Source organism: Bos javanicus, chromosome 20 (genome assembly GCF_032452875.1).
Source record: "Bos javanicus breed banteng chromosome 20, ARS-OSU_banteng_1.0, whole genome shotgun sequence".
Classification (NCBI taxonomy): Eukaryota; Metazoa; Chordata; class Mammalia; order Artiodactyla; family Bovidae; genus Bos; species Bos javanicus.
In genome coordinates, this window is record NC_083887.1 from 23,527,661 (window position 1) to 23,541,636 (window position 13,976).

At 41.4% G+C, this 13,976-nt stretch overlaps 1 protein-coding gene across 2 annotated transcripts in view; it reads left to right on the top strand.

The window, feature by feature from the left end:
- Positions 1-253: 253 nt before the first annotated feature.
- Positions 254-13,976, top strand: part of PLPP1 (phospholipid phosphatase 1) — a 104,464-nt gene continuing 90,741 nt past the window's right edge. Inside the window, exon 1 of one of the 2 annotated variants that reach the window (XM_061393519.1) lies at positions 254-725. In XM_061393519.1, the coding sequence (XP_061249503.1) occupies positions 668-725 (58 nt within the window). In that variant the 5' untranslated portion in view covers positions 254-667. The remainder of the gene's footprint in view (positions 726-13,976) is intronic. The other variant, XM_061393520.1, reaches the window with a different exon arrangement.

Genomic DNA, 13,976 nt, shown 5'->3' on the forward strand with positions numbered 1-13,976 from the left:
TGGGGGTGGGTCCAGTTCTTTCTCCGAAGCACCAACGACCGGTGGCCAGAGATCAGAAGGCCAGGTTCGGCGACACCAGCAGAAAGCGTGTCTGAACAGCGTCCCTCGCACTGCACGGGAGGTGCCCCCACGCTCCGCCCGTCCGCCGCGCGTCCCACTTGAGGGGCGGGCTCCGCAGGTCGGGACCGGAGGCGCCGATTGGCTGACGCGCCCGAGCCGGGGTTTCCCGGCCCCGCCCCGTGCCCCTCACTGGCCGCCCCGCCGCCGCCGCTGCGCTCCCTCAGCCCGCGAGGCCGCGCGCAGGCAGGTCCCGCGCTGCCCCGCGGGAGGGGCCTACCGGTCCCCATCCTTAAAGCACGAGTCCGGACGCCCCGCCTGTTGGAGAGGGTGCCTGGCTGTGGACAGCCAACAGCCAGGGCGGGCCAGGGCCGACCGAGGAGGGCCTGAGGCTACGGAGCCGCCGCGGCTGGCACACGAGCGTCTCGGCCCGGACCCAGTGCTTGCGGGAGCTGTGAGGGGAGGGGTCGTGGGCGCCATTGCTGCCCGTCAGAACGCCGCGGGGGTCCCCGTCAGCCCTAGCAGCTCTCCCCTGGCTGGGAGGAGCCGTCGCCAGTCCCCGGCCCGGTCTCCTGAATCGGGTGCCTCCTCTGCCATCCGTGCGGAGACCATGTTTGACAAGACGCGGCTGCCGTACGTGGCCCTCGATGTGCTCTGCGTGTTGCTGGGTACGTACGCGCCGCCGGCCCGAGGGGCGTGTGCGCGCGAGCCCGGGGTGGGGTGCATCGGTGGGGTGCGGGCGTGTGTCCGCTGGGAGGTGACTCGCCGGGAATCGCGGACGGGCGTGGGGGGCGTGTGCCTGACGCGCGAGCCTTGCCCGGCTAGACGCTGGGGCGGCTTCCGCAGCCCGGGGACCCTGCTTCGCAGCCCGCATCCCCGCGTGGCCGCTGCTGTCAGTCTGCCTTTCTATTGCCCGCCGGTGCGCTGAGCCCACCCTGCTTGGATGCTGTTCACGCCTCTGCGCTCCATCCCTTGCTCTCCTGTCCTCTGTTTCCCATTTCACTCCCCGCAGAGAGGGTGGGGTCCTCCCCTCGCTGATGTAGGGAAGCTTGGTGGTCACTGGCTCATCAGGTTTGGTGACAAAACCGGAGGGTTTTGATGCACTGGGAATTCTCAGTAACTGGCGCCAGTGCCAGGTTTATCTTCCTTGTGGGAAGCAGTTTTAAGTTTTCGTCTATAAAAGGTTAGAACGCTCCTAATTAGAAGGTGTTACCGGCTTGTAAATTGTCAGGCTGTAAGTGGGTGTGATGATGCCAGGTTTCTGCCTATAGGTTTGAAGAAGCTTACTTTTGAGGGGGATGGGGTTGGCGTGGTGTGCCCCAGACCTGCTGTTTCCTTCTCTGCACAGACCTCGTCATCGTGTAGGTTTCCATCTCCTGTGAGAGCCCACAAGGAGCACTGGACGTTTCTTTGGCTGCAGCGAATTTGGCGTTGTCTTTCTGACTGAAGAGTTCAGTCGTAGGGCTTCTGGTCGCCAGTTGCTCTTTTGACGAAAAAGAATCGAAGTCATCTGGGTAAGGGCTAGGCATTGGAAGGAGAGATTTTCACCGTCTTCATATGTATTGTGTAAGGCAGTATCTTTGAACTATTTATACGTTTTGGAAAAAAAATACTTACCAGAAGACCTGCTCAATGTTCGGGTAGTCCTCATGTTTGAGTATCGAAGTAATAGTATTGGCGAGCTCTCAGCGTTGGAGAGCTGTGACTTTAGCATCCTAGACTTAGGTCTGCATAATGGCTTTTCGGTGAGAGGAAACTTCCTCCGCTTTTAATCCAGTACCGTCTCCCCTGCCTCAAACCTGACCATTTAGGTGCTTGTAGTCTTGCCGAAGTTTTATAAATTCTGTTACCTGTTTTTTGAGGAAAAGTCTTGCTTATGAAACATCTTTATTGTTTACCAGGACATTTCCTATATAGCCCCACAGTGAATTTTAGAAATTCCGTTTAGGAAAGGGAAACACGATTTTGGAACACTATTTTTATAAAAATACAAGTGATCCTTTCAGATGTCCGGACATATTCATAATTACATTAATTATATTCAGATTTATTGGCAATGAAAAGTTTACCTTGGTAAATGTGTTATATTTTAAAATGTATTTAAATTTATACTCAGTGTTTGTGGAGCTTTGTTAAATTTCATTTATGTTTCAGTGAGGGGAGAGGAAAATGTTGAGTCAGAAGTGATTTTTAAAATTCTAATATATTGGATATTATCCTATTATTGCCACATACTGTACTGTCAGAGTTATATATAAAGTTCCCATTTTTCCTACCTTATGCAGTTACTAATTTTTGAAACAAATGCGTTTTCTCTTTGGGCCAAGCACTGAACCAGGATGGATGAAACATAATACTGCTCTTAGGTAGATCAATGTTATTAAACACAGAGCCATATACTAAATCTATGTTTTGTTTATTTTAATTCATGTATATTTGAGGGAACTATTGCAGTACAACTTTATAAAATTGTGGGGTTTTGTAGTCTGTTTTCAATATGCTGCAAGCATCCCATAACTGTCCAATAGAATTAAGAGTAATTTTATTGCTAACTTGGCCTGACAGCTGCAGAATTTATGATGACTCTCAATAAAAGATAAAATTGTTATTTCTGATTTTAAAATCTTTGGTTTTGGAAAAAGCTTGTTTAGGAGACTTATGCATTAAGTATCAGTATCAGATACCTGATCTATTTGAAAAAAAGATTTTTTCTGTTTTTGTATTGCTAGAATTTTAAAATAATTAAGTGTATTGTCAAGATAAGCTCAGAATTCCCTTTTCCTAAATAGAAAGTGAAATACTGGCTTATTTTAATTTGGTATATAAGATGACATTAGATTTAGTAGCATCAATATTCTGTTATAAACAACAGTGAAGGAGAACAGTGATTCTAGAGATACAAAGTATTTTCATGCTGAGTTTTGGGAGATTATATATTTTTATTAAAAAACTCACCTTTCTAGTGGGGTCTATGAGTCATTTTATTTTATTTATTTTGAAACTTTATGGCTGAGCTGCACAGCATGCAGGATCTTAGTTCCCCAACCAGGGATTGAATCTGTACCCCTTGCCGTTGAAGCGCAGAGTCTTAACCACTGGACTGCCAAAAAGTCACCTTTAAGGGTCATTTAAAGTTTTATTTTTATTCATCTTACTGACGATAGGAGGCTGGCGGCCTTTAAAATAGTGGTAGCTCAAAGAGGGTTGTCAACTTGGCATTAAGTTTTTTCTTTTTCTTTGGAGAACTACAGGTAAAAGTTGACTGTAGCAACAGAAAGATGATCAAGCAGATCATAAGTACAGGGTTATGTGAAAGTGGTTCTTAATTATAATGTGAATATGTTCCAGGTTCTGTTAATGATCACCCAACATCATGCAGTGTATCCATTTAATATGATGATGTCATGTGATTGTGTTACATGGCTATTTTATAATATTACAGAAAGTGATGTCTGTTTAAATGATAAACATGCCTGTATGTAAGGGGGCGGGTGTGTGCATGCTTACACACGTGTAAAAGCATTTCTGTCCCAAGTCAGTATTACCACCACTATGAAACATGATTTCCTCCATATAATATACCCAAATTATTACTTCCTTCAGTGGATCTGGTCTCTTCTTGGAAAAAGAGTGAGAATTTTGAGAGATGATGTGTATTTGATTCCTTTCTGAGATGGAGTGTGGTCTTGCCAGCTTTCTCTGGCTCCTTTGATAATGAGTTCTATGATTGTAGAAAAGGCTATAAATATCACCTGAGCACACAAGAAAAGCTGCTGTACAGAGAATCGTAGTGGGCTGATGTGAAAGCTGTGTTTTGCTCATTGTGTTAAACCACGTCCTAAATAAAACTTAATTGCTGAGAGTCATTTTAGATTTTATGCACTCTGGCATTAGGCTGTCAATGAATTGATTCAGTGCACATTGATTGAAGGCTAACTCTGTTCCAAGTTCATGTTAGGTGCTAAAGATAAAGATGAATTAGAAAGTCTGTGCCCTCAAGGAGCTTAGGGTCTAATGAGGGAGAAACAAACAAGAGGTTATACTACATCATGATAAATGTAATAATAAAGGTATGGAATAGATGCTCTTTGAGTACAGAAAAAAGATTTGTGCTATAAATGATCTATCATAGATAAATGGGTTGTCTGTTTTTGTCTAGAGATGCAGAAATGACAAATGTTACCCCAGGAGTACTCTTAGAATCTTCTTTTTTTTCTTCTCAGCTTAGTACAGGGCAATGGGAGCCCAAGTAAGTAGCTGTGTGTATGACTTTTTTGCAGGTATCTCGTGATGCCTGGAAGTTTTAGGTGGAACTGGCAGAACCTTTTTATGTGCCTGAGTTTTGCTGGGTAGCAGTCATTTGGAATATCTTTCTATATTGTGCCTTCTTTTTTGGCTCCTCTAGATCTTTTCTCCACCCTGCGCTATGCTCTGGGAGGCTAGTGCTGTGAACTGCAACTAGGCTGTTGCTTTTTGTTTCTGGTTGACTTTGACCAATGGGACAACAGCAGGAAGCCTGGAAGACCCAGTTTCTTCCTGCTGGATTTGCGTTGCCAGAGCTATTTTGTGTTTTGTGAGTAGGTCACAGCTTCTATTCAGTGGCCATCTGTGCCAGCCAGCTATAGTTACAGATCTTTCTGGGTTTTGGTAACCCTCTACTTGCCCGTTTAGCCTAGAGATGATGTTGCTGGTACCATTCCCTGCTGCTTTCCGTAAATCCTACCTATACCTTTGAAGATGGTTCCTTCATAAAATTCTTATTTAAATACTTTATTTGGGTGTGCTGTTTTTTGCCAGGGCGCTACTGATAATACTCATGTTATGTCCAAAACAGATCTGAGGTGACTTCCCTTTCTGCACTTGACAGCAATTACATTGGCCCATAAAAGCAGATGATAACAGGAACTCATGGGCTCCAACATTGGTTTTCTTAGAAGGGAGGGGGTCATGGTTTCCTCAACATACTGCAAACATGGTATCACCTTTATGCCAAATCAGTCAGTAAATTTAGGGGAAAATCTGGTAGCAGAGAACACTGGCAGCCATACTAGGTGGTTGTGTGTGCGTTCCAAGTTGCTTTCGTCGTGTCCGACTCTTTGCTACCCTAATGGACTATAGGCTGCCAGGCTTCTCTGTCCATGCAGGTTCTCCAGGCAAGAATACTGGAATGTGTTGCCATGCCCTCCTCCAGGGGATCTTCTGACTCAGGGATTAAACCCGAGTCTCTTCTGTCTCCTGCAATGGCAGGCAGGTTCTTTAACACTAGTGCCACTTGGGAAGCCCCAGGTGATTGTGGAATCCCATTACTTATTCTTCTTCAGTAATTATGCTGATCTCATTCTGCCCCTTAAGTATTACCCATAGGAGTGCTCCTTTTCCTGATCTCAGTTTGGGCCACTTTCTTAAGGGAAAGTCAGATATTTAATGAAAGAGTCTCCTTTGCTGAAAGTCTGCAGCCTTCCTTTTTCTCCTAACATTTATTTGTTCATTTACTCATTATTGGGTGAATTCACCCACACATTTGTTTTATTATCTAGTAGATGCTGGGAATTCTGTTAGATACCAAAGAGGTAAATAAGTAAGTAAATAAATAGGACATAGTACTATCCTGATTACTTGCCATTTCAATTTCTGTTTACTTCTATTAAGCTAACTTCTTTTGCTTCTGCTTAAAGTTTACTGTTTGTTTCTCTGTTTTATATAACTTTTGTCTTTTCTCCCAGCCATTGAGAGGGGGAAGGAATCTCAAAAAATGAACAAAAATTTGTCAAACTGGCATATTCTTGGGTCAGACTGGCCTCCTCTTGCAAGACTTTTTCTACCTTTAAATGGCTAGTTTGGAACAAAAGCAGAGGCCTGGAAGAAACTGATAGTATTTGGCTCTAGTTGGCTTTATACAGTTGACTTTAAACTTGAATTTACCTTGCTTGGATGAGAGTATGGAAATATTCAGAAAACATTCCCCTCTATAGCTTTTGTGAAAAGTAATTTTTTCCTTTATATTCTATTTGAATTAAATCCCTTTTGGAAACTCATGGACATGCCATAATCTTTGTTAATATCTTTCTTGCTTAGTCATTTTTGGCTGAATTCTACCAAAGTTCCCTATGTGTTACTCAGTTTGTGAAATTATTCTAATTACTTTTGATAAGAAATTAAAGTTTAAATTGTTACTGTTTATCTGACTTAAAAAGAAGCTGGTAGAAAGTTACTAAAACCTACATTTTAAGAGAACTAGTTAACATGTAGCTTTAGGTTTTTTATGTGTTGTTTTTTTTTTTGGTTGCTCTGGCATGTAGGATCTAGTTCCCCATCAAGGGATCGAACCCAGGCCCTCCTGCCTTGGCAGCATGGAGTGTTGTTAACTACTGGACCTCCAGGGAAGTCCCGAGAAACGTTTTTTGTGTTTTTTTTTAATTTTTATTTATTTATTTTTTTTGCCCCATGGCTTGTGGGATTTTAGTTTCTAGACCAGGGATTGAACCCGGACCCTTGGTAATGAGAGCCCGGAGTCCTAGTCACTGGAACAACAGGGAATTCCCCTCTGCAAAGGAATTTGAAATGTTATTTCCTCCTAAATTACTGGTTTAATTCAGCATTTAGGATGGAAATATACAGTCTGTGTAATAAGCTAGTTAGGGATTATATAGGCACTGTCTTGTCCCTTATTTTCTTTCTGAAAAAGGATTCATTCAGATATTATGAACAGTGGTTACAAGTAACTCTTTTCTTTCTTTTTGTCCCTCCTTTTTGCTGTATGTGTGTGTGCTCAGTCATGTCCTACTCTTTGTGACCCCATGGACTGTAGCCCACCAGGCTCCTCTGTCCATAATTTTTCAGGCAATAATACTGCAGCAGGTTGCCATTTCCTTCTCCAGAGGATTTTCCTGACCTAGGGATCAAACCTGAGTCTCCTGCATCTCCTGTGTTGGCAGGTGGATTCTTTACCACTGCTACTTGGGAAGTCCTTCTGTTTCTACGTACCTTATTTTCCGTTTTCACTTTTTCCTTCCTGCTTTCCTTCGGCCTTCAACCTTGCTGTCTTGATTTAAAGCCCAGATGGCTCAGACTGAGTTGTTTCAGTTTTACTTAACTGAAACTAATCTAACATTGGTTATGACTTTATGAACTATTGATTTTTCTTTAAAACATTAGATAGACAGCATAGTCTAGTGATGGACTCTGGATCCAAACTGTGTAGGTTCAATTCCAGTTCCTCCATTTACTAGCTGTGCAACCGTAGGCAGATTTCCTCTGTGTGTGTCTGTTGTGTCAGCTGTGTAATGATAAAGTACCTACCTTGTATGGTTGTTGTGAGGCTTAAATGAGTGAAAATATAAAGGTCTTAGAGTAGGCCTTGCACTCGTGTGCATAAGATGATTATCAAATAAAAGTAATCCTCTATAATCCTGCAATAATTAAAACATCATTATTTTAGTAAAAATAACATCAACATAGTTTTGTATTAGGGACAAAAACACAAACTTCAAACTGTTCCCTGTGAATACTCATGGAATGTCTTTGAAGCTTACAGAACATCTTGAAATAGTAGTGTCTTATCAGTCATGTGTAAAAACCACATATATGATCTTCAGGTAGTGGTAATCCCAGCTATGTTGGAAAATGATCTGTATAGTCTGTGGTAGAGTGTAACTAAACAGATGGAAAAACTGTTACTTTATACAGTGGTTAAGTCCTGAATTTCAGCTTAAGAAAATGGAGTTAGCCAGACTCTGGTCGGTCACCTTCACTATTTTTATTGTCCAGGCCTTGGAATTGATTGAGTCACCATATAAAAAGTAGACTTAATATTCCTAAAATTTTTGAATGACCCTAATTGTATTCCCTCATTTGTATGAATTCTGTTGTTTGATTTCCTACCTATGGTTAAGCAGGCATCAAAGAAAAGACTATTGTGTAATACCTCTTCATACCCCATCTCCTTCTTACTTCTGTTTTTTCAATCAGATATTTATTTATTGGCTGTGCTGTGTTGGTTGTGGGATCCTAGTTCCCTGACCAGGGATCGTACGCCGGCCCCCTGCAATGGAAGTATGGAGGCCTAACTACTGGATCTCTAGGGAATTACCTCAGCTATGTATTTTGACATATGTTAACCTGATACTATCTTTTATTTTTTATGTTGTGTTTAATAGAGTGTTATTGCTCAGTTGCTAAGTCGTGCCTGACTCTTTGTGACCTCAAGACTGAAGCACACCAGGCTTCCCGGTCCTTCACTATTTCCCAGAGTTTTCTCAAACTCATGTCCATTGGATTGGTGATGCCATCCAACCATCTTATCCTCTTTCACCCCCTTCTCCTCCTGTTCTCAATCTTTCCCAGCATCAGGGCCTTTTCTAATGAGTCGGCTCTTTGCATCAGGTGGCCAAAGTATTGGGGCTTCAACTTCAACATCAGTCCTTCCAATGAATATTAATATTGATTTCCTTTAGGAATACAATGTTAAGTTTTAAAATATTTGACGTTGCAACATCGTTCACTTGTTTATCAGCTATTATGTGCTTAATGGGGCTTCACTGATGGCCCAGCTGGTAAAGAACCCATCTGCCAATGCAGAAGATGCAGGAGACTCAGGTTCAATCCCTGGGTGGGAAAATTCCTTGGAGACGGAAATGGAAACCCGCTCCAATATTCTTGCCTGGAAAATTCCACGGACAAAGGAGCCTGGCATTGCTGCAGTCCATGGGGTCACAAAGAGTTGGACATGGCTAAGCACACACACACACACACACACACACACATGCGTGCTTAATATTTACAATGCTAGGAGTTGTAAACTTCATTGTGAAAAAGATAAGTAAGGTCTCTATACTAATAGTTACAGATATTTGTGAATGCCATGAAAGAATGTAAGCAAGGTTAGAAGAGAGTGAGATATTGAGGGGTCAGGGTCATAATCTCAGGGAAGGCTTCTCTGAGGAAGGCATATTTAAATTCAGATTTAAGAATGAAAGTAAGTTGGTCATGGAGGAGCTGAAAGAAGATGATTCCAGGCATAGGAAAGAGCAGGTGTTGAGGGGCAAAGGGCATTTGTAACAGAAAAGAGGCCAGTGTGGCGGGAATACAGTATGTATCCTAGTGTTCTTAATAGTAACTATTGCAGCTTATTTCTAAATGTCAAAGTGGATAATAATAATAACTGACATTTAGTGCTCTATGTCTGTGTGTGGCTATGAGGTCTATCAAAACCTGCTCAGGGAGGATAGCTTAGTTATCTTCATTCTGTTGATGGTGGAACTAAGGCCTCAGGTAGCTGAGAAACTGCCAATGGAATCCAGGTAAGAAGTGGCATGGTTGGGAATTGGGAAATGCATTTTTAAGAGTTACAACTTTTGAATTCAGATTGACTGTCCAGATTGAGAAATGAAGAGGGTAAGAAATGAGGGACTGAGGGAATTAATTGGCTGTAAAAGCAGTGATTATTTTAGGTGGGCTAAATCTTTTATGACTATCTTTATTCCATATAATGTGGCTTCATAGTCAGTTTCTGCTTATGTTTTGAGCATGTATCTGCTGTCCAAAGCAGGCACTTTAATTTTTCATAAATCAAACTCCTAATAACTACTAAGAGTTTGCTCGGAGGGTATATCATACTGGAAGATATAACCGATTTGCCCTGATCAGTAAAGTTTGTTGTTGTTTAGTCGCTTAGTTGTGTCTGACTCTTTTACAACCCCTTGGACTATAGTCTGCCAGGGTCCTCTGTCCATGGGGATTCTCTAGGCAAGAATATTGGAGTGAGTTGCCATTTCCTTCTCCACGGGACCTTCCCAATGCAGGGATCAAACCCACATCTCCTGTGTCTCCTGCATTAGCAGGTGGGTTCTTTACCACCGTGCCATCTGGAAAGCCAGATCACTAATATACTCATAGATTTTTTTCTCCAAATAGCACTGTTGTTATAGGCCATTTTACCCAGGAAAGGAAGACCTTTGTACTTTATTGCGTGTCATGTGAATCACGTGTGTAGAGTTTAGAGTCACCTTTGGTAACTCATTCCAGTAGATATAGTTAGAACCTCATGGTTTAGTTCTCAGTTGTCACTTCTTGGAAATGTTTCCTGTGTCTGTTTTTCAGGGTGGGGTGCCTAGGAAAATGACATATAGGAAATGTGTAGCGGATGAGCTCTTGAGTTAATTGGCAGCTTGTTAAGCCAGGTTCTGCCTTGCCTTTTGGTTCATTTACGTCAGCAGGAAAAGAGGGCTTGACTTCGTAGGTGCTTGAGAGGTAAATAAGAAGAAAACTATTCCTTATTCAATGCATAAATGAGCCTGTGGTAAATGTTTTACGTAACTCATGAAATCATCACAAAACTGTGAAGTAATAGGCTTGTTGTATGCCCTAGCACTGGTGATACAAAAATGGGTGAAAAAATAAAACATGGATCTCAAGTAGCTTCTTGCTTACTCTGGAAAACAGACTCGTAACAAACAATGACAATACCATATGGTAAGCTGAGTGCCTATGTCAGAGCACTTGGGTACTAAGAGTGAGTGAGACAGGGTCTCTGTCCCCAAGGGGTACACAGATGCTGTAAGGGGAGAGAAGCAGGTATTTTAATGAAGTCTGTGTGAATTTCAGGACAATTGCTCCTGAGATCTTCACTTTTACTTTCCAGCCAGGATACTGTAAACCTTGGGGAACATTGCTGCTGCTGCTAAGTCACTTCAGTCATGTCTGACTCTGTGCGACCCCATAGACGGCAGCCCACCAGGCTCCCCGTTACACTTTTGGTTAGGGCTAAATTCTGGAAATAATTCCTATAGATAGTTCTGAAGTGGTGAAATGAGTCATGTCTGACCCTTTGCAACCCCATGGACTGTATAGTCAATGGAATTCTCCAGGCTAGAATACTGGAGTGGGTAGCCATTACCTTCTCCAGGGGATCTTCCCAACCCAGGGATTGAACCCAGGTCTCCCGCATTGCAGGCGGATTCTTTACCAGCTGAGCTACTAGGGAAGCACAAGAATACTGGAGTGGGTATCCTGTCCCTTCTCTAGTGGATAGTTCAGAATCCATCTTTATTACTGGGTGGAAACACTGTAATATGAGTGCTTGCTGCTGCTGCTGCTGCAAAGTCGCTTCAGTTGTGTCCGACTCTGTGCAATCCCATAGACGGCAGCCCACCAGGCGCCCCCGTCCCTGGGATTCTCCAGGCAAGAACACTGGAGTGGGTTGCCATTTCCTTCTCCAATGCATGAAAGTGAAAACTGAAAGTGAAGTCACTCAGTCATGTCTGACTCTTAGCGATCCCATGGACTGTAGCCCAACAGGCTCCTCCATCCATGGGATTTTCCAGGCAAGAGTACTGGAGTGGGGTGCCATTGCCTTCTCCGATATGAGTGCTTAGAAAGCGTGTAATACATGTTAGGCATTCAGATATTTTTTACATGAATGAGTAGGCAAGATACTTGAGTCAGTCACTCTTCTGGGGGTTGGAATTTAACTCTGCTATTAACTGTGTGACATTGGGCAGGTTGTTTCACCTCTCCATAAGTCTTGTCACCTAATGAGGAAAAAGATAATGATAATAGTGTCTTCCTCATAGTGCTGTGAAATTAGATGAGATAATGTGAGAGAGTGTATGTGAAGTGTTTAACATAGTCCTGGTCTGTCCCGTTGTATCATTATCACTATTAAGATAATAACCCAATTTGGCCACTGATCCCGTCTGTTGTTTAAATTTGATACCATGTACTGGTGAGTTTTCTTTTGGGACATTGTTTAGTGTAGTTCTAGCTTCAGTTTAAATAGCATTTGAATTGGGACCTGGTTCATATTTCAGTTTTTCATGCCCAGATCACTATGGGAGATGTTCTGATTACTCCTAACCTGTTTCTTTCTGGAATCAGATACCTCACTGAGATCTTATCATTTTACTTCTAGGTGAGCAGTATTTCCACAGCTCATAGACAAGGTACCAATATGAATATCTGTAGTTGAGTGAAATAGTAATAAACAAAGGTGTGTGTGAAGTGGAAATGGCATGATTTGGGTAATGGTAACTTCTCTTGGTACTCACGTTTTAAAGCATGAATATTTTATTTCTTGAATATGAGCTAGTCAGAACCTAATAACTTGCAGTTGAGGCTGAAGTATGGCTGCAGTACAGCTAAACATAACAGGTTCTTTTCATAACTTCTCTTGATCAGTAAGAATTTTTCCTTGTTTTCTTTCCATGAAGTTTAAGAAATAAATGTTTATAGTGGTCACATCCACCTGCAGTGTTCTGGCATAGGCCTAATTTTAGGATAGCCTTCCATATCATAAAGGCAGTATGACTCTATAATTAAATGTATGGCTAAATGTAATTAAAATTAATACTTTTATAATATTTTATGTTTTAATATTATATATTTACAATATTTTTCTTTAAAAAGCCTATTTAAACAGTTTTTCAAATGACATCCTAATTGATTGGAAAATATACCTAGTATAGTTATACAGTGTAGCAGAAGCAAGTGACATTTATTATATTTTATATTTTTAAAAAATGGCATTGATAAGAGAAAGAAATTTTGAATATGCTCCTTCTCATATGTTGTCTATGTCTAACCCAGTGGCCTAGTTGGAGAAGAGGTCTCTTACATTATGATGTTATCAAAACTTGTTAGGCAAGTTATGGGTAATACTCAACTTTATAGCTAGTGTTGGATATCTATATGAATATGAGTGAGATTCTAAGTTCTGCCATTGACTGTAATTTAATTACTAACCAAATCTAACAATGAATAAATTATCTTTTAAGAAGATAAGTTTTTTGCATTAGACTTCCCCGCCTTGCTTAGGATTTGACATTGTGGATGATTTTTCACTGAATAACAATTTTGTTTATGTAATTTATTTAAAGGGTTCAAAGTGTGATCTGGTAGTGAAAGTGGTTGGCTTTTAAGTCACATTCTAGTTTTGCTTCTGCTGTTCTCTCTGATCACATAGGCTTTTTCGTTTACTCATGTGTAAATTATAATGAGAATAATGTCTGCCTTATCTATCTCTCTGGGTCATAATGGTAAGCAAACTTTCTTATTAAGGAGAGTCAATAGCTGCAGAACATATTTGGGCATTTGACACTAGGGTAGGAAAACAAAGAACGCAGGGTAAACGGGGCATTTTGAGCAAGGCAGCACACTTGTAGGAGATCTGTTATTGATCTAGCCAGGTCATGAAGGGAATGTTGTCAGCAGAAAACAGGAAAAATCTGAAGGCTGACTGAAGTATTCAGAAAGTAGTGACATAGGAAAAATGGTCCCTGATACAAATAATGTAGGGCCCCTGCTTGAGTTTCTTTTTTGCCACACATAGGCATATGACTTTATCAGTGACCAAAGAACTTACGAAATCTTGAAACTAGTTGGATACTCTTATGTCAGCCATACTGTTAGAAGTGGTGACATATGCCACCTTGAGAAGCCAAAGCAGAATATGATTTGGTCAGACTCACTGAAATTTCAGTGAAGGGAGATTTTCAGTTTTAAAAAAGATGAAAAAGGACGTTCAACTGCCATTAAATTAAAAAAAAATACAAAAATAAATCACAGTTAGACTAGGTTAGATCTAGTCTGCTTAATATCAGGAGATTGTCATCTGTATCAGTAGCAGTTTATCTTCAGCTAAGACTGTCAAAATCTTTTGGCAAACATCTGAAATACCAGGGAAATCTCTTCTAACTTTGTATTTGCCTGTGCTCTATTCTATTCCAGTGACTTGCAGAATATTTAATAGGAAATAGGAGAGAGATGTTCTTTGAAATAAAATAATTACATTATCTGAGATTATGTTTCTGTTTTCCTCAGTACTAGTCTTGTAGTTTGTTAGTCAGTTAGTGATTGGAGTGGTGAGACCTTAATGTTTCTGTGTAGCGTTGGCTGGCAGAATGATGCATTACTCTGTAGGGCAT